Source organism: Geotrypetes seraphini, chromosome 2 (genome assembly GCF_902459505.1).
Source record: "Geotrypetes seraphini chromosome 2, aGeoSer1.1, whole genome shotgun sequence".
In the NCBI taxonomy this organism is placed as follows: domain Eukaryota; kingdom Metazoa; phylum Chordata; class Amphibia; order Gymnophiona; family Dermophiidae; genus Geotrypetes; species Geotrypetes seraphini.
In genome coordinates, this window is record NC_047085.1 from 106,010,621 (window position 1) to 106,035,639 (window position 25,019).

The window sequence follows — 25,019 nt, forward strand, 5'->3', positions numbered from 1 at the left end:
TCAAATAATATAATCATATTCTATTGTAAGCCTGATTTCACCACAAGAGAATAGAATGTCTAATATTATTACTACAAGACCTATAGCATGCAATACCAGTTGCATGCTAAAGGTCTTGCAATAATAACCTTAGACATTCTATATTCTCATAGTATAGCCAGACAAATAAAATATAATTATATTACATTAATGTGGGACAGCTTTATAGTACATTTGAAACAGTTGGAGCAGCTATATTCTCATGTGGGACTACAAAACTTGTTAATATTTTGTATGTTAAGTGGAGTCCTGCTCTCCCTTCTAGTAAAATCAACAGTTATCAGTAGTATTAAGTACTGCTTAAATTTCTGCACTTTCATTTTAAGTTGTTCTTTGCTGCAATTAGCCATTTTGTTGAATATATATACAAAGGTTAATTGAAAGGTTTCCAGCCTGACCAAGAAAGAGCAAGATTAGTATCACAATTCTATAGCTATCCAGCAGATGGCATAGACAAACATCTACAGCTAGATTTTCAAGTCAGTCTGACGTCTAGTTTTGTCTTGTCAGCATTCTGAAGTGACAACTGCTCCACTTTATAAAAAATGGATAAAACTGAGTATTACACCATAATAAAATTACTTCATTTGAAGGGAAAATCACCTACCGAAATGGAACCAGGAGCAGACAGGGAGGCTTGCCAGCGTGGGAGCGCACTCTGCCCCTCCCCCACCCGACGTGACTTTGCTGAGCCAGTTGGAAGGCTCAGCGAGTCTCCCAGCACCTTTTGTTAATTTAATTTAATTTTTTTTCTTCCATTGGCCCTGCCACTTGGACCCAGGAGCAGACAGGGAGGCTTGCCAGCGTGAGAGCGCACTCCGCCCCTCCCCCAATCCGACATGACTTTGCTGAGCCAATAAAAGGCTCAGCGCCTAATGACGCAGCTGTTCGGTGCGTTAGCGCACACCTTTGCAAAGCGACCAAGAAGCGACCCACCCCTACAACACTACCAAAAGTAAAACCAACTTTAAAACAGCAGACAAATCAACAAAGATCCCCCACCAACTATTACCTACCTCCAATCACCAAAAATGAAGCTAACATCAAGTGCCCAGCACTTCCTTCTGATAATCCTTCTTTTAATCTGCTGGAAGACAAGAGCAAATAACCTCCTCCTAACACCCACTACAGATATAAACAAAACTCTCCTCCCAAATAGGAGAACTTCAATTGACAGAAATTCAAACCTACAATCTAACACTCAACATTCCATTACCACAGCATGGGGAAGAAGACCAACATACACTAAGACTAAACCACGCCAGCACCCTAAATCACTTATCTACCCAAATACAACTCATAACTATCACACAGAGAAAACCACACTCAAATGCGCCTACTTAAACATCAGAGCGCTAGGCCCAAAAACAGAACTTATAAAAACCTGGATAACACATGAAAACCTGCACTGTCTTTTCCTCACTGAAACATGGCTAACTTCTGACACAGATCCCAGAATAATCGAAGTCTGCCCACATGGATACAAAATAACAGTGGTCTGCAGAGAGAAAAAAAGAGGCGGAGGACTAGCAATCTTAATCAAACAAGACCTAACCCTTAATATAATTGAAAAAACATCTAGCCCATCTAGCCTGCCAACTCTCAAGCACCACACTAAAAGACACACTAAACTGCATGCTCTGTTACATAGTGCCGGGAAACTGGTCTATAGCAAGAACTGAAGTAGAAGACTTCATATACCAAAACTCACTAATAACCAACCTACAACCTACTCCTAGGAGACCAATCATCCAAACAAGTAGACAACTTTCTCTCATTTCTCAAAGCCTTATCCTTCCAAATGCTAAATCCACAAACAACTCATGAAAAAGGCCACCAACTTGATATCGCAGCCTTTATGGCCCACCAACCATCCCTAACTGAAATTTATACATCTAACGCAGGGGTAGGGAACTCCGGTCCTCGAGAGCCGTATTCCAGTCGGGTTTTCAGGATTTCCCCAATGAATATGCATTGAAAGCAGTGCATGCAAATAGATCTCATGCATATTCATTGGGGAAATCCTGAAAACCCGACTGGAATACGGTTCTCGAGGACCGGAGTTCCCTACCGCTGATCTAACGGAACATGGTCCAGATCCATCTGGTCAGACTACTACACTACACTTACACCTTCAACATCAATTGGACCAAAAACAAAAAACCATAACAAAACTCAATAAAGTAACATACACCTCACGCAAACACATCGAACCCTCCAAATTCTGGACTAAAATAGGTGAAACAATTCAAGAAAACAACCCCGAGGACTTCATCTCACAATGGGAAAGATTATGCATCAACACCCTTCATGAACTAGCCCCATTGCAAACCAAAACCAAAACCAGCAGATCAGATCAATGGTTCGACTCTGAACTGCTACAACTCAAAAGCCAATGTAGACGACTAGAAAGAAAATGGAGAAAATCGAACTCTAATCATACAAAATCCACCTGGAAAAAAATCAACAATACAAATCACAATTAAAGGACAAGAGAAAAGCACACTACACAAACCTAATAATAATAATAATAATAACCGCAGTACCAGAATAGTTCAAAGCGGTTTACATGGCAAGAGACTGTACATCGACAGCGAAGTTACAAACAAGTCAATCAAAATAGCTTAGCAAGTCGGGAGCAGGTAAGAAGGAGATAGCGAAGTTACAAACAAGTCAATCAGCTTAGCTTAGGAAGTCGGGTGCAGGTAGGTAGGAGGCAGTTAGGTAGGAGGTACAAGGCGTAGTTAAAGGTAGAGTTAAAAGGTGGTGCGGGAGTCAGGCACTGAAACCCAAGACTCCAAAAAACTATTCCAAATTCTAAAAAACCTAACTGACACCAAACCTTACCTAACCACTAACAATACCACTCCCCCCTCAGCCACTCTATTAGCAGAACACTTCCAAAATAAAATCACAAATGCAAGACACCCCTACCCCTCTTATTGAAATCTCAATTCTCCCCACAGATAGATTCAACTGCAGCAGACAGAATATGGTCTCAATTCCCCAACATTCAATGGTCCGAATTCAACAAATACTACAAAAAATACAGCCATGCATCCTGTGACCTCAACAACTGTCCACCATATCTCCTAAAAACATCCAGCACAAAATTCCGTTTTTTTCTTCTAAAATGGATACAAATCACGTTCAGAAGCAGCCACTACCCAACTAACCTTAGCAAAATCATCATCCCCCGATCCTCAAAGACCCTAAAGGACCAATAGACCAAACATCCAACTACAGACCCATTGCCTCTATTCCACTCTAGGTCAAAATAATAGTTGCCAAAATATAGTTGCCAAATTCCTTACCAATTACCTAGAAAACCAAAACATACTCCATCCCACGCAATCCGGCTTCAGAACCAACTTTAGAACAGAAACACTACTAGGATCTCTCTTAGACACAGCCAGACAACATCTCAGCACAGGAAAAAAAATGATGCTCATAACAACTAGACCTGACTGCTGCATTCGACCTGGTGGACCAGAGCATCCTACTACAAATCCTAGATACAATAGGTATCACAGATAAATTTTTTTCGTGGTTTGAAGGATTCCTAAAATGAAGAACCTATAGAGTAAAATCAGACAAAGAAAAATCTGAACCTTGGTCAAACCCCTGCGGAGTTCCCCAGGGATCCCCTCTATCTCCTACACTCTTCAACCTCTATACTGCCTCCCTCAGCTCCCACCTGGGCAAACAGCTATGTAGATGACATCACCATTCTAGTACCCTTCGATCAACCAAAACCTTCCATGACAGATACAATACACCAAACACTAAAATCAGTAGCGACCGGGATGAAAGATCACAAACTGAAATTGAACCCAGACAAAACTAAATTCATCCTCCTCGAAAACAACAAAATACCAACCATAACCAACATTGAAATCAATGCAATCAACTACCCAATACAACCCACTCTAAAATTACTAGGAATAACAATTGACAGATGCTGCACCATGCAACCGCAAATCAATAAAACAATACAAAAATCATTCTCAATCATGAGAAAATTAAGACAAGTTCGGAAATTCTTCAAAAAATCACAATTCCAGCTCATAGTACAGTCCCTAATACTAGGCCTACTAGACTACTGTAATTTCCTCTATCTACCCTGCCCTGCAACAATAACAAAACAACTACAAACAATCCAAAACACAGCACTAAGAATCATCTACTCATTGAAGAAACGTGACCACATTACAGAAGCATATCTCAAATTGCACTGGTTTCCAATCCCAGCAAGAATACAATTTAAATTCTACTGTCTACTATTTAAGACTTTATACGGAGACAGTCCAAACTACCTGAACAACCGCCTCATCCACAACACCTCAACCAGACATAGGAAAACTCACACTCCATTCTCATACCCCCCCAATTAAGGAGATCAAAAGGAAAAAATTATATGATGGTCTACTAGCCACTCAAGCAGCCAAACTAGACAACCAAATCACCAATCTCCTGACAGCATCCCTAGACTACAAAACTTTTAGAAAAGACAAAGACCATACTATTCAAGAAATCCCTGGAAAAGAAATAACACCGCAAGTATCAAAAACACCGCCCCTCATTAAAACCAACTACTCTAAACAAATAACCATACTCATTTCTTACTCTATTTGAAAATGACCAAATCTCTTTTTTGGTAAGATCTTTTTGTTATACTTCCTTGATAATTCTTTTGTAATCCGCCTTGAACTGCAAGGTAATGGCAGAATAGAAATCCCTAATGTAATGTAATGTAAATCTGAGTTAGATACAGTGTATGGTAATGCATCTCCTTCATTTTCAACAGTGAAAGTGTGGGCTGCTGAGGTTAAATGTGGCTAGACGAGCATTGTTGATGAAGAATGCTACAGATGTCCAAAAACAGCAATAACTGACGAAATGGTTGAAGTTCACCGATTGACTCTAAATGAGATAGCAGAGGCTGCTGGCATTTCATCAGAACGTGTACACACCATCCTACATGAATAGGCATGAGGGCGTTGAGTGCATATTTGCTAACTGTTGACCAAAAACGAGTTAGATTGAACATTTTGAAAACATGTCTTGAGCATTTTATGCATAAAGAGAATGCCTTTGTGCAGCATTTTGTGACTGTGGATGAGACTGGGGTTCATCACTATACTCCTGAACAAAACAACAATCCAAACTATGGGATCTAGCTAGGTACTTGGGACCTGGGTTAGCCACTGTTGGAAACAGGATACTGGGCTTGATGGACCTTCAGTGTCTCAGTATGGCAATTCTTATGTTCTTATGAATAGACTCCGAAGAAAGTGAAAAAAGCTCCATTAACTGGTAAGGTGATGGTGACCGTCTTTTGGGATTTCCACAGGATAGTTTTTATTGACTATCCGGAAAATGGAAAACCCATTAAGGAAAGATTAGGTTCTTACTTTTGCTATTCTTCTTTCCTATAAATCCACACTCTATTCCTGAACAAGTGGCTATGCATCCCATCTCACGAGATCTCCTATAGGAAGCTTCATTTACTATTTTTGATCCTCCCCTCTTACCTCAGAACTACTCACTGACTTCCAGTTGGTACAAAAGCAAACAGTCATACCTGTATAGGACACAGAATGGGAAGGGATCCTCCCCGAGAAACAAGTCTAATCTGCTCATATTATAAAACTGGATAACAACCATGACCAATCAAACAGGTTTCATAAACATTATAAATCATAAAATCAGAACAAGGAGATGCAACCTGCACAGTGTGGGGCACAATAGCAAAAGATCCCCAGCATTTGAAGGGGAACAGTGCTTGTGCTTCTTAGCTTTCTTACGTGGTTCCCCTGAAGGCGGCAGCACCAAAGTAGCTGAGGTAGAGCTGGATGTTGAAGTCGACTGCCCTGGTGTAGGGCAGTGAAAAGGAGCCTCAACATCGGAACTGGTAATCCTCAACACTGTTTCTAAATCTAAAAGTTATTGAGAGGTTAACAACCCTGAGAGATAAACCTTCAACACACAAGGCTCCTCAGAAATGGCCCATTTCTGATCTGCCTGGGTTCTACTTTTCAGTGGTGTGGAGAATGTGCTGAAATCTAATTATAAATATAAGAAGGAATTAATGGTTTCCCTGAAGTAGCAGCGTGGAGGCTGCGAAACAGAAGTACTTTCTGTCGGACTTTGGACTTTGTTCTTGGCGATTGAAGAAGGAACTAAGTGCTGCCACGGATTCAGATAAGTTTTACTTTCACGCCTCCAGTTTGGTTGATAATATAGTGGACTTTAAATTAGTCTAAAATTCTCTCAGCAGTTGCCATGTGTTATACGTTTTTTGCAATGAACACACTTACCTGATATTTTTGTGAACACGTTTTTTGAATATTTCAAATCTATGAATGTATGAAAAGTTTCAACCTATTTATGTGTGGCATTTTTTCAGACCAATGATGATGCAGGCTGCTTAGGGTGCAGTGCAGTCCCGGCGGTCTGTGCATGAGATCTGCTTTTCTCCACGTTTATGTGCTTATAATTTAACACTGTGTTCTGGATGATTATATGTTTGTGTGTCCTTGCAAGAGTGAATTAACAGCGCGCTATTGGATTTTTTACGGCTGTTTTTGCCCTGTGCCGATTAGTTGATGGCAAATAAACAAATCATTTCAACTGCCATTGCCACCTGTGAATCTTCTTTTCCAAGGTTAGTCTAAATTTTTTTTTAAACCTTTATTAAGTTTACAAAGCTAACAAAATGTGCAAACAATATACATACATATGTTAATAATCATAATAAGCACTTATAACCAATCAGTAACAATACAGAAATAATAAAAAACCCTCTCCCTTCCAGCGTTTTCAATCATGGAATAAAACCAAACAAAAGAGATATCCTCCCCTCCCCTGGATGTGTGTGCTAAAACAACAGAAAATAAAGATCAAAGACAACTATAACGAAGCCACAAAGTCATCAATGGACCCCAAACTAATTTGAATAATTTATTATGCCCCAGCATGTCAGCGTTCATCTTCTCATACTTTTAACATAAGCATAAATTCGCCCACTAAAAAGTAAAACTAAGGCGATTCCAATTTTTCCAATTGCGAGTAACCATTTGCATGGCTATCCCGGTCATAATAAGGAAAAGCTGACATTTATATCTGTCTAATGGGGGTTTAAGATGCAATATCATCCCACATACGACTATATCATATTTCACCGAAATCAATGACTCCAGTAAGGTAGTAAACTAAACTAAACCTTAAGTTTGTATAACGCATCATCTCTATAAAGATAGAGCTCGGCACGGTTTACACTAAGGTAAATTCAATAAATAAGGGAAGGACATAATAAGAAATTAGAGGTTATGAAGAGGATAGCTAGATTTACATTTTAAATAGATAGCTTTACTAATCTGTCCCCATACTGACCTCCAAAAGTTGAGTATCAAAGGACAATAGAACACCAAATGATTCAGTGTCCCTATGTCTAGATGACAGTGCCAGCATCTATTAGATTTAAAACTATCTAATTTATCCAAACGAACAGGGGTCCAGAAACTTCTATGTAACAAAAAAACCCCATGTTTGTCTCATAGATGATGACGCTGTACATCTCATCCTCCAAGTCCAAATCCGTGGCCATTGAGAAGCAGAAATCTGCTGCTTAATCTCAATGCTCCAAATGTCTCTCAGACTAGTTTTTGTTTTTTTTGTTCAAATATTCCAATATTAATTTATACCACTTGGCGGCCTGATGCCCTAGGAAATCTGTCTGGAAGCATAGGTATGGCAAGCTATACTGATTTTTTTTTTAAATTACGCCACTCAGGGAACTCCTTCTGAATGGCCTGCTTCAACTGCAACCATTTATATGCTTGAGACTTTGAGATACCAAATGTCTGTTGCAGTCGTGAAAAATCAAGCATTTTTCCATGTGATAGTACATCATCTAATATGCTTATGCCTGCCTGCAGCCAATGCTTCCAGAGGATCTTAGACTCGCCAATTTGAATCTTGGAGTTCAACCATAAGGATTGACATGTGGACTGTTGAACTGGTACGGATGTTAAATTATCAATAAATTTTAAAGTTTTCCAGGTGGTAAAAAAGAATGCTATTGTCCTTATAAATTCTGGGTAATTTGATACTCAACACATGACATAATCATAATGGGGACATGAGTTGCCATTCTAAATAAAGCCAATCTGGAAGATGCTCCAAGACTTCAGGAAGGATCCAATACATACCCTGATGCAGAATAAATGCTTGATGGTATGTATAAAAATTTGGAAAATTTACCCCACCTGCTGCAATTGTTTTTTGCACAGATACTAAAGCTATTCTAGCAATTTTACCCAGCCAAATAAATTTAGTAAGAATACCATTCAATTTTTTATAGAAAGACCCCTGAAAATAAACCGGCAACATACTCATTTGGTAACAAACTACAAGCAAAATCATCATTTTGACAGTTTGGACTCTCCCTCACCAAGAAAGATATAAGGGATTCCAATGCTCACACATTTCTCTGACTTTCAGCAATAAAGATTTTTCATTTACTGTTATCGTGTCTTCCAATGTTTTCTGAATCATAATACCTAAATATTTTATACCCTCTTCCTTCCAAAGGAAAGGGAATGGATCAAATAATCCTTTTGCACAATGCACGTTTAACAGAAGAGCCTCCAATTTGCTCCAATTTATTTTGTATCCAGAGAATTTACCAAACCTATCAATCAATTCCAGTAAATGCGGAATGGTTCGGGATTCTTCAAATGAAGCAAGATATCATCTGCTTAAGCAGAGATCTTATATTCCTGACCTGCATAAGGAATCTCCTGTACCTCCTTTGCCTTCTGTATAGCCAACAACAAGGGTTCCAGAACAATATCAAAAAGCAAAGGAGACATAGTAACATAGTAGACAACGGCAGATAAAGACCCGAATGGTCCATCCAGTCTGCCCAACTTGATTCAATTTAAATTTTTTAAATTCTTCCTTCTTAGCTATTTCTGGGCAAGAATCCAAAGCTCTACATAGTACTGTGCTTGGGTTCCAACTGCCGAAATCTCCGTCAAAACTGACTCCAGTCCATCTACACCCTCCCAGCCGTTGAAGCCCTCCCCAGCCCATCCTCTCCCAAACGGCCATATACAGACAGACACAGACCGTGCAAGTCTGCCCAGTACTGGCCTTAGTTCAATATTTAATATTATTTTCTGATTCTAGATCCTAAGAACATAAGAACATAAGAAGCGCCATCTCCGGATCAGACCTTCGGTCCATCAAGTCCGGCGATCCGCACACGCGGAGGCCCTGCCAGGTATACACCTGGTTTATTTTATAGCCAACCATACTTTATATGCCTCTCTCAAGGAGATATGCATCTAGTTTGCTTTTGAAGCCTAGGACTGTCGATTCCGCAATAATCTCCCCTGGGAGAGTATTCCAGATGTCAACCACTCTCTGAGTGAAGCAGAACTTCCTGACATTAGTCCTGAACCTGTCCCCCCTTAGCTTCATTACATGTCCTCTAGTCCGTGTCAAATTGGACAGTGTAAATAATCTTCTCTGCTCTATTTTGTCGATTCCTTTCAGTATTTTGAAGGTCTCGATCATATCCCCACGCATTCTCCTTTTCTCAAGGGAGAACAATCCTAGTGTTATAAGTCTGTCCTCGTATTCCAGTTTTTCCATACCCTTCACCAGTTTTGTTGCTCGTCTCTGCACCCTCTCCAGCAGTTTTATATCCTTCTTTAGGTAGGGAGACCAATGTTGGACGCAGTATTCCAAGTGTGGTCTGACCATTGCCCTATAAAGCGGCATTATAACTTTCTCCGATCTACTCGAGATTCCTTTCTTTATCATGCCCAACATTCTATTTGCCTTCTTTGCCGCTGCCGCGCATTGTGCCGACGGCTTCAGGGTCCTATCTATCAGTACACCCAGATCCCTTTCTTGTACACTTTTTCCCAGACTTGCACCTGACATTCTGTACTCATATTCCTTATTCTTACTGCCTAAATGCATTACCTTGCATTTCTCCACGTTGAACTTCATCTGCCATTTCTCCGCCCATTTTTCTAACCGACACAAATCGCTCTGGAGTTCCTCACTATCCTCTGTGTTCATCCCATGCTTCTTTGAACTACGTCATAAGAACATAAGAAATGCCTCTGCTGGGTCAAACCAGAGGTCCATTGTGCCCAGCAGTCCGCTCACGCAGTGGCCCAACAGGTCCAGGACCTGTGCAGTAATCTTCTATCTATACCCCTCTATCCCCTTTTCCAGTAGGAAATTGTCCAGTCCTTTCTTAAACCCCTGTACCATACTCTGCCCTATCACGTCCTCTGGAAGCGCATTCCAGGTGTCCACCACACGTTGGGTAAAAAAGAACTTCCTAGTATTCGTTTTGAATCTGTCTCCTATCAACTTTTCCTCTCCACCACCTCTCTCGGGAGTGTATTCCAGGCATCTACCACCCTTTCCGTAAAGCAGAATTTCCTAATATTGTTCTTGAATCTAGCACCCTTCAACCTCAAATTATGTCCTCTGGTTTTACCATTTTCCTTTCTCTGGAAAAGATTTTTTTAATACCCTTCAAATATTTGAACATCTGAATCATATCTCCCCTGTCCCTCCTTTCCTCTAGGGCAGGGGTGCCCAATAAGTCAATCACGATTGACCAGTAGATCGGGAAGGGTACATGAGTCGACCGCAGAGCCCATCCCGGGCTCCATGATAGACTTGTATTGCCGTCCCGATCTACCGGGCCGATCAGCCTTCCTCTCCCCGACGTCCCCCACCACCATCCCTGCAGAAGTGTCAGACTGACCAGCATTCCGTTCCCCGACGTCAATTCTGACGTCGGAGAGGAAGTTCTGGGCCAAGCTCGCTCCTGACCTGTGCGCTGCGGAAATAGGACAAGACAGCCGTCTATTTAAAAAAAGGATCAGGGAGCCGGAGATGAAAGATTTTTCGGGCTGACACCTGAGAACCGGAGATGAAAGATTTTTCTGCCCGTCCTACGGGGCTGCCAGTGTGAAAGATGAACCTTTCTTCCTTTTTTCCTTCTTTGTTTGTGTCTAGGGTTTCAATGCCTCTCGTTTCCTCCCCCGAGGGCTGGGGTCTCTTAGGAACCAGAGCCTTGGCTGATTCCAGCACTGATGCCATATGGATGTGTTGTTGACATGGGCGCGGGGGGGGGGGGGGTTGAATTGAGATTGGGGTATTTCCTCTAACCTCTGCAGGATGATTTAATATATTCTTGCATTTTTTGTATTGTATGATTTTGAATTTTTAATCAAAAGAGATTTAAACTTAAAAGTACTGGGGGTTATGGGGTGATGATTTAAAAGTACTGGGGGGTACGGGGGATGATTAAAAAAGGTACTGGGGGGTGTTGTTAGTTAGTCAGCTGGGAGGAATTCCTCGTCCCGGCCTACCACTAGACCACCAGAGGGGGAACAGGGTATAGAGCCTGGCAGGGAGGGGGGGACAGGGTGCAGAGCTTGGCAATGAGTGTGGGGTTGGGTGCAGAGCTTGGCAGGGAGAATTTGGTTCAGAATGTTTTTTTTTTCTTGTTTTCCTCCTCTAAATCTAGGGTGCGTCTTATGGAGAGAAAAATACAGTATATCCTATCAGTAATGGAGTTCCTTTCCTAATTTATCTGTGTTGTATTATAAACCACCTAGATCTGTAATATGTTTAATAAAACAAACATACAGAAATCATTTTAAAATTGTGTGCTGTGAATGAAAAGAATATAATACAAACTTGTCAATTTTAATTGACTATATTAAATAAATTTAAATATGAATATTATATCTCACATGAAAGCTCCACATGTAAGCGAATTACCAGCGTCAGGGGGTGCTAACATTGCTTCTGGTCTAAGAACCAGAGTGCAGGGGAACATGGATATATGTGAAATGGTATGATATTAGTGCCCTGGGATAAGATTATTTATCTATATTCCCCAAATAGATCCAAGTCTAACTTCTGGACAACACAACACCTGACATGCAATGAACCACATACAGTTCAAACTCCTATTACTAACCTACATGTGTGTTCATGCCGCAGTCCCTCAGTATCTCTCCTTATACGCCTCCCCGAGAACTCCGTTCCTCAGATTAGCTGCTCTTAGCTGTACCCTTCTCCTCCACTGCCAATTCCATAAAAGTTATAACTTAGGCCTCTACTTGTGAGGAAGGTACTCTGGAAAACTCTCCTGACAAAGTTGTCCAGAGTCCGTCCTTCTTAGTCAGGTGGAGTGCTGACATACGTTCTGGAGCTGTTAACTTTTTTCAAGGCAGATTTCACCAATAATGACTGATGTTGAAGCCCAATGATCCAATCTGATTACTGAGTTTGATGCCTGTCTCCCTTTGTTTTGTTTAAATTCTATTATTTTGGATACAGTGGTAATTTTTAATAGTCCTCCTCCATAGTTACATGTGTGTTTTTTTGTTTTCCACTTTTTGATTTTTCTTACAAGAGGCAAAGGCCTAACAGGGAACAGCACTCTATTTAGAAATACTGGCAAATAAAATAAATTTAAGTATTAAAGAAAAATAATATGGAAAGGCACAAAACATACGCAATTAATATAGGCAGAAAATACATGCGGGTAAAAGGCATATGTTAAAAATGCATACAAAACAAGCCTAAGAAAGGCGTGTGAAAAGAAAACCAAAGTATGGCATCTCCGCTCTGTGGAAAACAAAGAACTGATGGTTCCATAAGCTGGCAGCAGGCAGGAAGACACCCGTGCATGTGCAGTACAGGCAGTCTTAAAATGACAGACTTTAGACAGTCCATGCCAGGTTCCATATGTGAGAATATGGTGCTTGCTTGTCCTGGGATAAATATCCCCTCCTCCAAAAAAAAAAATTAAAAAATGCTGTTTTCTTGATTAGGCCGGTTTCAGCTGACCCTCTTATATGCTTTTTTGTGTGCAATGATTGAAATAGGGATGTCTAGTGCAGTGGCATAGTAAAGGGGGGCAAGGGGGATGAACCGCCTAAGGTGCCGTCTTGGTGGGGGCAGTAGAACCTCTCCTCCTCCCCTGCTGTATGCACCTTCCTTCCCCTCTCCCGTGCCCCTAACTCTTTGCCGGCACGAGCAGCATCTCCAACCTGCTGCTCGCAATGACCTCGGCTCTCCTTCTGAAGTTACTTCCTGGTTGTGTGACCGGGAAATGACATCAGAGGGAGAACAGAGGCCGACACGGGAAGCAGGTTGGAGATGCTGTTCGTGCCACCATCAACCTGGGCACCTTCTACCCTTGCTATGCCACTGGTCTAATGACAGAATTCTTAATTCACCAGAGAATGAAGACATCTGATCACACATTTTTACCTTTTATGAGCTTAAATTTTTCAATCCTTTTTGATTTAAAAATTAAAAAAATGAAAAGCTGGTACATAAAATTTTTCTTTAGCATTGACTTTTGTAATACATTAATATACTACCACAGGGCAAAATCTCATATTGATTTAATCTCTTTATTCCTACCTTGTATTTAAAAGGAGGTTCCATTATTATAAACACTACTTTCAATGAGCCCTATAAATACTAAGAGACTGTTGTTAGAAAAAGATCCACACTGGTGTACTTTGAAAGGAGTGGGGTCCTCCAACTAGCCCTCCATGTGGCTCCTTGATTCCATCCTTAATGTTTTCTCCTTCTCTCTGGAGGTATACACCCTGCATAAACAAGTACTCTGTCTTCTTGTTGCTATGAAGCTTCCACTGAGATTGAACCATGTGATGCCTGAAATCTTGTACTGTTTTTGCATTATCCCTGCAAAACTGTGTGAATAGTTAAGAAGTATGAGTATCAAGCAGCTCTTATTAATTAAAAGCTACAAAGTGACAAAAAAAAAATTGAAAAATGTAAGATCAAACCTTGACTTACTCCACCAACATTTTCCAGGATACCTTAAAATATCCAAAATGATTATCTGAAAGTCGTTTCATGTATACTGAGAACATACCTGAATCTTGTAGAGACTTCCCCTTCTTCTCTGGATAACCATCCCACATCTGCAAGAGAAGCTACTATTCCTTCATCTCTTTGGTGGTTAGCAACACTTAAGTCTGCAGGATAAGGAATAAGCTGGAAACAACAATGCATTAAATATGAGCATGAGTGCCAAAGCGAGTCTGATGGTTCATAAAATGCACAAGAACAGTATTACAAATTGATAAAAGCTGTAACTGTTTCTCATAACTTTTACTTTGAAACAAATTTTAACAGCAAGGAGAAGTGCAAGAAAAAACAATGAGGAATAAGCCATGGACAAAAAAAGAAAGAGAAAATTAGATCATATTAATTTTTTTTTTCAAACATAAAAAGCTCCTGCAACTTATGAACCTGATTCAAAGTAAAAATCTCAGATTTTTGTTATCTGCAGCCATTAGATGTTATCAGAAAAATTTGGCACGTCTTCATTCAAAAATATTTATATTTAATGAAAAGAGTGTAAAAAAGTGGGATATTGCCCCCACCTTATCTCCTGAGCTCTCTGATGTGTGTGTTCTCAGTTTTTGCCAGGTTGTAATTACTCAGTGAATCATAGTGATTCGTTTACATACAAAGATTATCTGAGACTCGGCTTCTGCTAGCTATCTGCATTCTGAAGAAGAGAATTGTGATTGCTGTGGTAGTCTATTTGGATATGTATAAACAGGGATAACTAACCAAGCTGCAGTCGATACCTTTTCATTGGACTAACAATGTACCCCTGACATACTTTTGAAAGCTATCATCTCTATCAGGTAAATGAAGAAACAGTACAGTTATACCTGGTTTAAATAGTAAAAAGTTATTGGAAGATTAGGCTCTTACCTTGCTAATCTTTCAGTTATAAGCCAGGATTCTGTACCATAGCTGTTGCTTCCCATTAGTTGCGAATCTGCAGAAGGGTGTCACTCAAAACTCTGGACTCCTCCCCTTCTGCAGTGGAGAAAAGCTCCCTCTTTAGTTAGTACCAAAGCAATTGAACGCCACTGAAAGAGAAGGAGGGGCACGGGGAACTACCCCAGTGACAAACCAAATTCTGTTCTGCAATGATTAACAATCAACAGTGAATATCAAATTAAGCACAAGTAGTTAGGAACCAGCCTGCTAAGTGCAACTACAGGTAGTAGGATCCATACTCCCACTCCCCCAAAGAAGAAAGGGAATAGAAGCCCTCATATTCCTGTAGTTTTGTCTCTGCTAAATCTTAGAAACTGGAGAAGAGGTCCCAAGACAGACAACAGCAATGTCCGAAGAAAAATCAGGCGAATCAAAAGTCTGCACAGGGTGAGCCATATAGAATCCTATGTCTTATAACAGAAAGAAGATTAACAAGATAAGAACCTAATCTTCCATTCTGTAGCAAAGACATAGGATTTTGTACCATAGCTGACATACCAAAGCAGTGTTAGACGTCTAGGGAGGAACAGATGAGCCTGCCTGCAGTACTGAGGATCCAAAAGCGGCATCTTCACAAACTGCCACACCCATTCTGTAGAACCTCATAAAGGTGTGGAAAGTAGACCAAGTAACTGATCTACAAATTTCATCAAGCGAAAAAGCCCGGGACTCTGGCCAGGAAGCAGCTACACTTCTAGTTAAATGTGCTGCGATTGAGATAGGGGGCTGTTTACTGCAGGTAATGTAGAAAGACAAAATTGCCATACAAATTTATCTGGCAATCAAAGCCTTGGAAGCTATCTTGCCTCAATTTGAGGGGCTGGTCAGCACAAAAAGGTGGTTGGATAGCCAGGAATCATTAGTCCTCTCCAGATAGTGAAGTAGGACTCTACGCATATCCAGCATCTGCAAAATTCTATCCTGTTTTGATGAAAGGTGGGCAAACTAATCTCCAGATTGATATGGAAGGCAGAAACCACCTTTGGTAAAAAGGATGGTACCATCCACAGAGAAATACTAGACTCTGTAAACCTGAAGACAGGTTCTCTACAGGAGAGAGTGTGTAACTCAGAGATCCACCTTGCTGAGACTATGGCAACCAAAAACAGAGTTTTAACCATAAGATCCAATAGGAAGGCATCTGGCAGGGGCTTATATAGACCGAGATAGACCCAGAACAACATTAAGGTCCCAAGACGGGAATAGCCTATGCAATGGACACAATCTGAGTGTTCCCCTCAAAAACTGAGTGACATCTGGGCGAGATGCCAAAGAGTGCATGTCTCTCCAAGCCCTTAAGCACGATAGGCTGGCTCCCTTTTCAAGTCTGGCTTGCAGGAATGCTAGAATCACCTTCTCAGGCTCCACCTGCTCCTTGGCACACCATAACTGGAAAGCCTTCCAAGTCTTCGCATAAGCCACAAACATCACAGACTTCTTTGCTCTAAGAAGAGCTGTAACAACCACCTCCGAGTAACCCTAATGAGTTAGGGCAGTGCACTCAACAGCCATGCCATAAAACCAAAGTGCTCTCCATAGGAACTGAGGAGGCTGGTTAAGGAGACTGGGATGAACTGCAATCTGAGAGATCCATGTCTTTGGAGGCATACCAGATTTGCAAACCATGGCCAACAATGCCAGTCTGGAGCTACTAACATCACTAGCCCCTGGTGGTTTGCTATTCTGCAGATGATCCAGCCCATCATGGCCCATGGTAGAAACACAGAGAAGCTTGGTGGGCCAGAGCTGAATGAGGGCATCCAGGAATAGAGTGTATCGAGGTAAGAACCTAATCTTTCCTTCGACAGACCTAAATCTAAATGTAACAGAGCAGTCCCTCAAGCTAAGAATGAGACAGATGAGCTTGCCGCCAGAACTGAAGATCCAAATGCAGAGTTCTGCTTGGCTGCCACATCTACTCTGTAAAACCTTGTGAATAAATACAGAAAAGACCAAGTGGCGGCTCTACAGATCTCTTTTGGATTCCACCCACAAGGAAGCAACGCCTTGCGTTCTATGTGCCTTCATAGATACGGGTGGACACTTTCCACTTCCGATATAGGCAGAAGAAATGGCCATACAGATCCACCATGAAATTGTTGATTTCGATGCTGGCTAAACTTTACAGGCTCCTCCAGCCAGAACAAACAGATGATCTGATAACAGATATTTGTTTGTAACTTCTAGGTAAAGCAGTAAGAGTCAGTGCACATCCAAAGATTTCAACACCCTATCATGTTTTCTCAAACCAGAGGGTGTGTAGGCAGGAAGCAGGAAATCGGACTGCGTGCAAGGTCACGCCTGAATCCGTAATCCTTAGAAAAGGATCTCTGGAGGACAAAATCTGAAGTTATAACACTCTCCAGGCAGAGATAATCGCCACCAAAAACACTGTCTTGATAAAAAAATCCATCAAGGAAGATCGCCTCCAGAGGCTCATAGGGCAGACTTGCTTAGCACCCGGAGAACCAGATTAAGATTCCACGTTGGAAAAGGCTGTCACACTGGAGGACAGAGCTGTAACACATCCTTCAAAAATCTGGCTACATCAGGATGAGCAGCAAGGGTTCAAAGTAGGAGAGCCCAGCTATCTGAACTCTCAAGGAGCCAACCACTAGGCCCTTTACTAGACCTTTCTGGAGAAAGGTAAATATCACTGAGATCAAAGCCAAGATCCAGTCTTTGCTCCTCTGAGCACACCAAGTTTGGCAATACTTCCAGGTCTTTTAGATTTTTCCAATACCTCAGAATGGTGAAGACCACTCCATCTGAATAGCCTTTGCACATTAGCGCTATGCGCTCAAGAGCCATACCGTAAGACCAAAGTGTTCCGGATCCTGGAGGGCACTTGGGCCCTGAATGAGAACCCGGGTATGACTGGGAAATTTGAGACTCTGATCCTGTTGCAGACGTACCAGGTCTACATACCACAGGCATCTCGGCCAGTCTGGCGCCACTAGAATCACCCTTCCCTGGTGCACCATGATCCTGCGCAGAAGTCAGCCTATGGCCCATGGAGAGAAGGCATACATAAGACTTGCTTTTGGCAGGTTTGAATCTGAACGTCCAGACCTTCGCTTCCCCGTTCGCGTCATCGACTGAAGAAACAATCCGCCTTCTTGGTGGTGGCCAACATCATCAGGTTGAATGTCAGATGTTCCCACTGATTCACTATGCAGGTGAAGGCTTCTTGGAACAGTAACCATTCCCCATGATCCAAGGTCTTTCGGCTGAGGAAATCCACTTGTACATTGTCCACTCCTGCTACATGCGCCGTGCCGCTGAGAGCGCTAGAAGATGGACTTCTGCCCATCAAAACAGCATTTGAGCTTTCAAGCATAGAGGGGCACTCTTGGTGCCCCCTTGGCAATTGACATAAGCCACCGCCATTGCATTGTCCAAGAAAACTCGAACCGCTTTGTTCTGTAAGGCGCTCTCAAACTCCAGGAGTGCCAAGCGGATGACCCGAAGTTCCAAGAAGTTGATCAACCACTTCCTCTGGGAAGAGGACGAATGTCCCCAAACTGAACATCCTTTGTAATGTCCCCCGTCATAAAAGCTGGCATCAGTCATTAGAATCACCCATGAAGAAATACAGAAGGGAAACCCTCTGGTGAGAGAAAGAGAGAATGCAACGGGCTTCCGCCTTCCAAAGAAGCTGCTGATGCAGTGGATCCCTCTGTGGGCACTATTGGGAAAGGAATGCCTCTTGGAGCGGATGTAAGTGCACCCTTTCCCAAGGAACAACGTCCATTGTTGCAATCATCAACTCCAGAACCTGCAAGTACTGCCAGCCCGTCGTAAGGGGCTTGCTCTGAAACTCCCGTATCTGATGCAGAAATTTTTCCCCAGTGGGCTTCCGGAAGGAATAATTTTTTTCTCCCTGTCTTGAACTGGACTCCCAGGCTCTGCTTTGGCTCTAGGTGGCTCTTCTTGAAGTTGACCACCCAGCATAGCTTCTGCAGCAAGTGGATCACTCGGTGAACCACTAGTCTGCCCTCGGACTAGGATCTGATGAGCCAATCATCCAAGTATGGATGGCTCTATATGCCCATCCTGCATAGGTGTAGTGCAACCATCACCATCACCTTGGTGAAAGTCTGTGGCGCCATGGCCAGCACAAAGATAAAAGCTGCAAACTAGAAGTGTTGCTCCAAAACATGGAATTGCAAATATTTCCTGTGGTCTGGAAAAATGGGAATTTGCAGATAGGCCTCCGCCAAATCCAAGGAGGCAAGAAATTCCCTTGGTGCCACTGATGCAATCACCGATCTCACTACTGTGGTACCTTGAATTACGAGCATAATCCGTTCCAGGAGCATGCTCGTAATCCAAAATGCTCGTTTATCAAAGCGAGTTTCCCCATAGGAAATAATGGAAACTCGCTTTGATAGGTTCCCACCCTCCACCCCCCCCCCCCGAGGCCAGAAGCGCTGCTCCCCCCTATGAGAATCGGCATTGCTCCCCCCGAAGGCCCCCCCGTGAACCGGCACCCTCCCCCCCATGATCCGGCACCCCTCCCCCCCGCCTCCATCGGGCACCCCCCTGCTGCGACCTGAGGTCCCCCCAACCCACCCGAACCCTCTTCTTACTTTGATGTAGCCTCCGCACCTGCACCAGCATGTCCTGTGCTGTGCCCGAAAATTTGCCTCCGGTGCTGGGCCTTGAGCATGTGCGCATGCTCAAGGCCTGAGAGTTCACGTTGGACGTGAGAGTTCACTTTGGACGTGAACTCTCAGGTCTTAAGCATGTGCACATGCTCAAGGCCCAGCACCAGAGGCAGATTTTCGGGCACCGGCACAGCACAGCACAGGACATGCTGGTGCAGGTGCGGAGGCTACATCAAAGTAAGAAGAGGGTTCGGGTGGGTTGGGGGGACCTCAGATCGCGGCGGGGGGTGCCCGATGGTGGCGGGGGGGGGGCCGGATTGCAGGGGGGAGGGTGCCAGTTCGCAGGGGGGGGCGCTCGCAAATCGAGGCGCGCTCGGTTTACGAGGCACCAAGTTTGCAAATGTTTTGCTTGTCTTGCAAAACACTCACAAACCGGTGCACTCGTAAACCGAGATACCACTGTATTTCCATTTGGAAACATGGTATCTTGAGGGCTGCATTTACTGCTTTGAGGTCAAGAATTGGCCTCCAGTCTTCAGAGCCTCTCTTGGACATGATGAAGTATACCGAGTATCTGCCGGAGCCCAGAACTCTATAGCTTCCAGATCTCGCAATCTTTGCATTCTCGTTCTTGGAGACACTTGTCGCTTTGGCCACTTTTTCTGTCTTTCCTACCAGGAAGTATATAAAAAGGTCCAGGAGGGGACGAAAGAACTCAAGTTTGTACCCTTCTCGTATTTTTTCCAGCACCCAATGATCTGTGGTGATCTCCACCCATGTTCCCAAATAGGCCAATAACTTCCCTCCGATGCATGGAGGCTCAGCTGACGACTTGGTGACATAATTGCTTCTTTGGAGCTGGGGTGGAGAGGGATCCTGAAGACAGGGGGTGCCTGGCCCCTAGAAATCTTTGTCCAGAGGCCTGAAATGATCTCTGACTCAAAGACCCTCCCAAGAACTGGCATTATCGCCTGGAGGTTCGAAAGGTTCAAAAATTATACCGACCAGACCCCCTAGGGGCTCGAGGTCTGCTGTCTGGCAAGGATTTTAGCTTACGGTCCTGCACACTGGCCATAAGATCATCCAGGCCTTTCCCAAAAAGTAACTGTCCCTGGAATAGCAGTCTACTAAGGGTCGCCTTTGAGAAGGAATCCCCCACATACTGTCTGATCCATAGCATCCTGCGGGCAGAAATAAAGTAAGCTGACATCTTGCTCATGACTCTGAAAAGGTCATACAGAGCATCAGCCAAATAATCTACCCCATCATTAAAAATTGTAGATCTTTGTCCACAATAGTGTCTGGATCATGGTGCAACTTAGAGCTAAAAGCTCGGGTGACGAAACTGGGGCGAGCTTTGCTCCCAAGGGAACGATCCCTGAGCCCCTAAACCAATAGTGCAGGCTGTCCAAATGGGTGTAATACAGGGCAGTCTGCCTCTTGGATGCAGACCTCTGATCTTAGAGTCTGTGCTCTCCTGCAGCCAGAGATGTCCCCAGATTGGGATCCTTTGCAGAACCAAAAAGCCTTACGAATGGTAAGTTAAAACCAAATTTAAAAGAAAAAGAAACACGAGCAGAAAAAAGACAGGCTCTTACAAGCTTGCTTGTAGAAAGACAACTGAAGAATTGGAAGACATAGCCTAAAGGGATGGAAGGTGGAGCAAAAGAATGCTAATGAGGCTCTTTACAATAATTCTCATGGGAATAGACTGACTACTTGAAGGTTCAGAAATAATGTATCTGTCGAACTAGAAAGAATTATACAAAAGGGCTTGAGAACATGTCTTGGGGCAAAATAACTGAAATTTTAATGGAATGGGATGGAATTTGGCATAGGGAGAAAAATTAGTGAATAGACATTTGAAAAGTGGACCCATTCAAATGAGCTAAAACAGTGGTCACTAATTTTTAAGCAGACGTTAGTTTTTTAGCTGTTTGCGGGGTTTAGCTTGTGATGAAATGTCCGATGCGCTAACCTCGCTAGCGCGGCTTGATAAAAGGACCCCTAAATTGAAAATAAAATCAATTTTCCTACCTTTGCTGCCTTGTGATTTTATTTGTCTGGTTGTACTTCCTTCTGTCTGTACTCTTGTGTTTCCAGGGCCTTCTTATCCATTTGCTAATTTTCTCTCCTTCACTTTCTGCCTTACATTTGTCTTTATATATATAGTAAAGCAACTGGTTTCAATAATAAATGAGTCAATGAAATGTGGTCTTATGTGGCTTGTAAAAAAGCTCAGAGATATGAAACTCTGAAGGGAAGGTTTTTAAACCTCCCTGAGAGAAGAGTTCACCTTCCAGTCATAGCAACTCAACAAGTTCTTAGGGCACATTCAAAAAAACTCAAGAATGCAATAAAAGCTCAAGGTTTTATAGTCTTTCTACTTTGAAATGAATATCTCCACTTTTTTACAGTATAAACTGCCACCACAGATTACTTAGCTCTGTATTTTATTTTAAATAATTAAATACTTTATTTTAAATAATTAAATAGATAAATATAGATACTCATCTTCATCTACGCGGGTGGGGGTAGGCACTCCGACATAGATCTATGTTTCGCCCCAAAGGGCTTTATCAAGGAAATCCCCCTTAAATCAAGCGGCTCATGTTCCCCGCGTTTGCAGATTTAACCAGCGGGGAACATGAGCCGCTTGATTTAAGGGGGATTTCCTTGATAAAGCCCTTTGGGGCGAAACATAGATCTATGTCGGAGTGCCTACTCCCATCCGCGTAGATGAAGATGAGTATCTATATTTATCTATTTAATTATTTAAATAAAGTATTTTAAAAAATATTTAAAGTATACATCTATTGAGGCCGATAATGACTATGCGTGCCTGAACGCTGTATGATCTAAAAGTTTAGTGGCATACAGGTGGTACCACTGAGGTCTATAAGATAAATAAGACATAACAAGCCAACTAGGACTCTATATGTGTTATATTGTGCTAATGTAAAGTGGAGTCCAGAGAATACAACTGAGCTGATTGTTTTCATTTGTATTTACATTTGTCTTTGGCATCAACTTTTAATAAATATTCAGCTTTCTTCAATTTTTCTGTATCCTTCTCAAATCTATCTACTTTTCCATGTCTTCCCTTTCATTCCCTTCTACCCATGTGCTTCATCTACTCCATCTCTCTGCCCTTCCCCTCCATCAATAAGTACCATCTCCTTTCTCTTTCTTCTCCCCTAGTCCCATCTTAAGAAGCATTTTTTCCATCTCTCTTCCCCATACCTTCCATCTCTGTGCACCATCTCCTCCCTTTCTCCCTCCCTCTAGTGATCTGACATCTTTCTCATCTCCTTCCCACAGTCTGGCATCTCTCTTCCCTCTTTCCCTTCTCTCCTCCCCACCCCCCACCCTCTTTGTGGTCTGGCATCTCTCTGTCCTTCTCTTCCCCCTCTCCCCTTAGTCTGGTTTCTCTCTCTCCTCCTTCCTTTCATGGTCTGGCTTCTCCCCTTCATGATCTGACTTCTCCCCCTCTAGTAGTCCATTATCTCTCTCCTTCTCTTTCCCCTTCCTATGACCTGGTATCTCTCTCCTCTCCTCTTCCTTACCATGGTCTGGCATCTGTCCTTCCCTTCCTATTCCCTGGAGGTCTGGCATCTCTTGTTTTCCCTCCACATCCCCATGGTCCAGCATCTCTCTAGTAACACAGTCCCTGCATTCCCTCCCCCCCTTCACAGGATCCAGTGGTTCCTCACCTTTTTTCTTCCCAGCAGTTACTCTAGCACTCTTTGGGCCGCTAACACCGTGAGTGAAGTAAACACACTGCCTTTGGCAGCCCGGAAGCTTTTCTTATGCTACTACTTCCCACCTATGCGGGGACAGGAAGTAGTAGCAGAGGGAAAGCTTCCAGGCCACTGAAGACAGCGTGTTTATCTCACTCATGCTGCTGGCAGCCCAAACAGTGCAAGGGTAACTGCCAGGAAGGAGAAGAGTTGGATCCTTTGGGGGAAGGGGTTGAGGGATATAACTGTACTGTAGCATAGGCCACCAAGAAGGTCAAGGCTCACAGGCCTTGCAGTGAAGACCACTGAGTTAAAGCTATGAGAAGCAGTCTCAGTGAAATAACTCTTCCCAGTGTTAGAAAATTGCTCCTGTCAAATCTTTGCTCCCTGCATCTGTCCCAAAGCTACAACCCCCACAACTCTCCTGTCACCCTCAACAGCTAAAGTCACACAATTTGCACCCAACTGCAATATCACCTCCCAAACTAAACCACGCAATGGAGTAAAGCCAGAACTGGATTACCCTGTTGGGCAAATCTGGATTCAGATGGTAACTTTAGATGGGAGACTGAAGAGAAATGAAGGACCCCCCAGAATGCCCCATTTCCATGAGAGAATCGGTTTTAGCAGCTCAAGAATACATTTAGCAGATAGTGATTCAAGAATTGAACTTTTCAAACTTCCCCTTTCCCATGTCCTCCTGAACACACAAAAAATCAACACAAATATAGATACACACACATGCAAGCATGCATATTTCAACACATGCAAACATGTATGTACAGATACACAGAAGCATGCCCACATCTGCCATCACACACAAAACAAAAAAATAAAAACCAAAGAGAAAAGCATGCACACACATGAAGATGGAGAGATTTTCATGAACTATGTGCTGCAAATTTTTCCTGTTTGCCATTGACTTTTATGGTCTGTATCCCACAAAAGACAGATAGATGAAGATTCAGTAATTCCAGTACTGTGTATCACTTTATTATCATATGCTTTGAATGAGGGTGTTATACAACTCAAAGGAGAGGTGACAGACGCCTTAAATAGTAAGTTAAAAACTGTTAGCAATATTTTGGATATAACATATACCAGTGGTCTCAAACTCAAACCCTTTGCAGGGCCACATTTTGGATTTGGCAGTACTTGGAGGGCCGCAGAAAAAAATAGTTAATGTCTTATTAAAGAAATGACAATTTTGCATGAGGTAAAACTTTATAGTTTATAAATATTTCCTTTTGGCTAAGTTTTAATAATAATATTGTAATTTATAGCTAAAGAGATATGATCAAGAAACTGTTTTATTTTACTTTTGTGATTATGTTAAACATACTGAGGGCCTCAAAATAGTACCTGGCGGGCCGCATGTGGCCCTCGGGCCGCGAGTTTGAGACCACTGACATATACTGTCCCAAAACTCCATCATATTTAATTACTTATGTGATTGGAATGATGACAAATTGCCAACCAGTGTTAAGCATGAATGACTGGTGTTAGACAGACTGGATGGACTGTGCAGGTTTTCAGCAGCTGTCATTTACTGTTACTATGGTTATTCTTTCCAACCTAGTGGAAACTGGAAAGCATTACACATAGGGGGGTCAAGAAATATCTGCCCATGAACAAAATACCTCTCAAAAATGTAATGGAATGGGATGGAAAACTTGGCACATGGGAAAACTGTTAAAAAAAAAAAGCCTAACTGGACTAGGGTTTAAGAGAAATAAGT

The 25,019-nt window shown here is 42.5% G+C and overlaps 1 protein-coding gene across 2 annotated transcripts in view; it reads right to left on the bottom strand.

Moving 5' to 3' along the window:
- Positions 1–25,019, bottom strand: part of MTFR1 (mitochondrial fission regulator 1) — a 75,102-nt gene that overhangs the window by 18,978 nt on the left and 31,105 nt on the right. For both annotated transcript variants that reach the window (XM_033933375.1, XM_033933374.1), the window contains one exon: positions 14,006–14,127. In XM_033933375.1, coding sequence (XP_033789266.1) covers positions 14,006–14,127 — 122 coding nt within the window. The remainder of the gene's footprint in view (positions 1–14,005; positions 14,128–25,019) is intronic.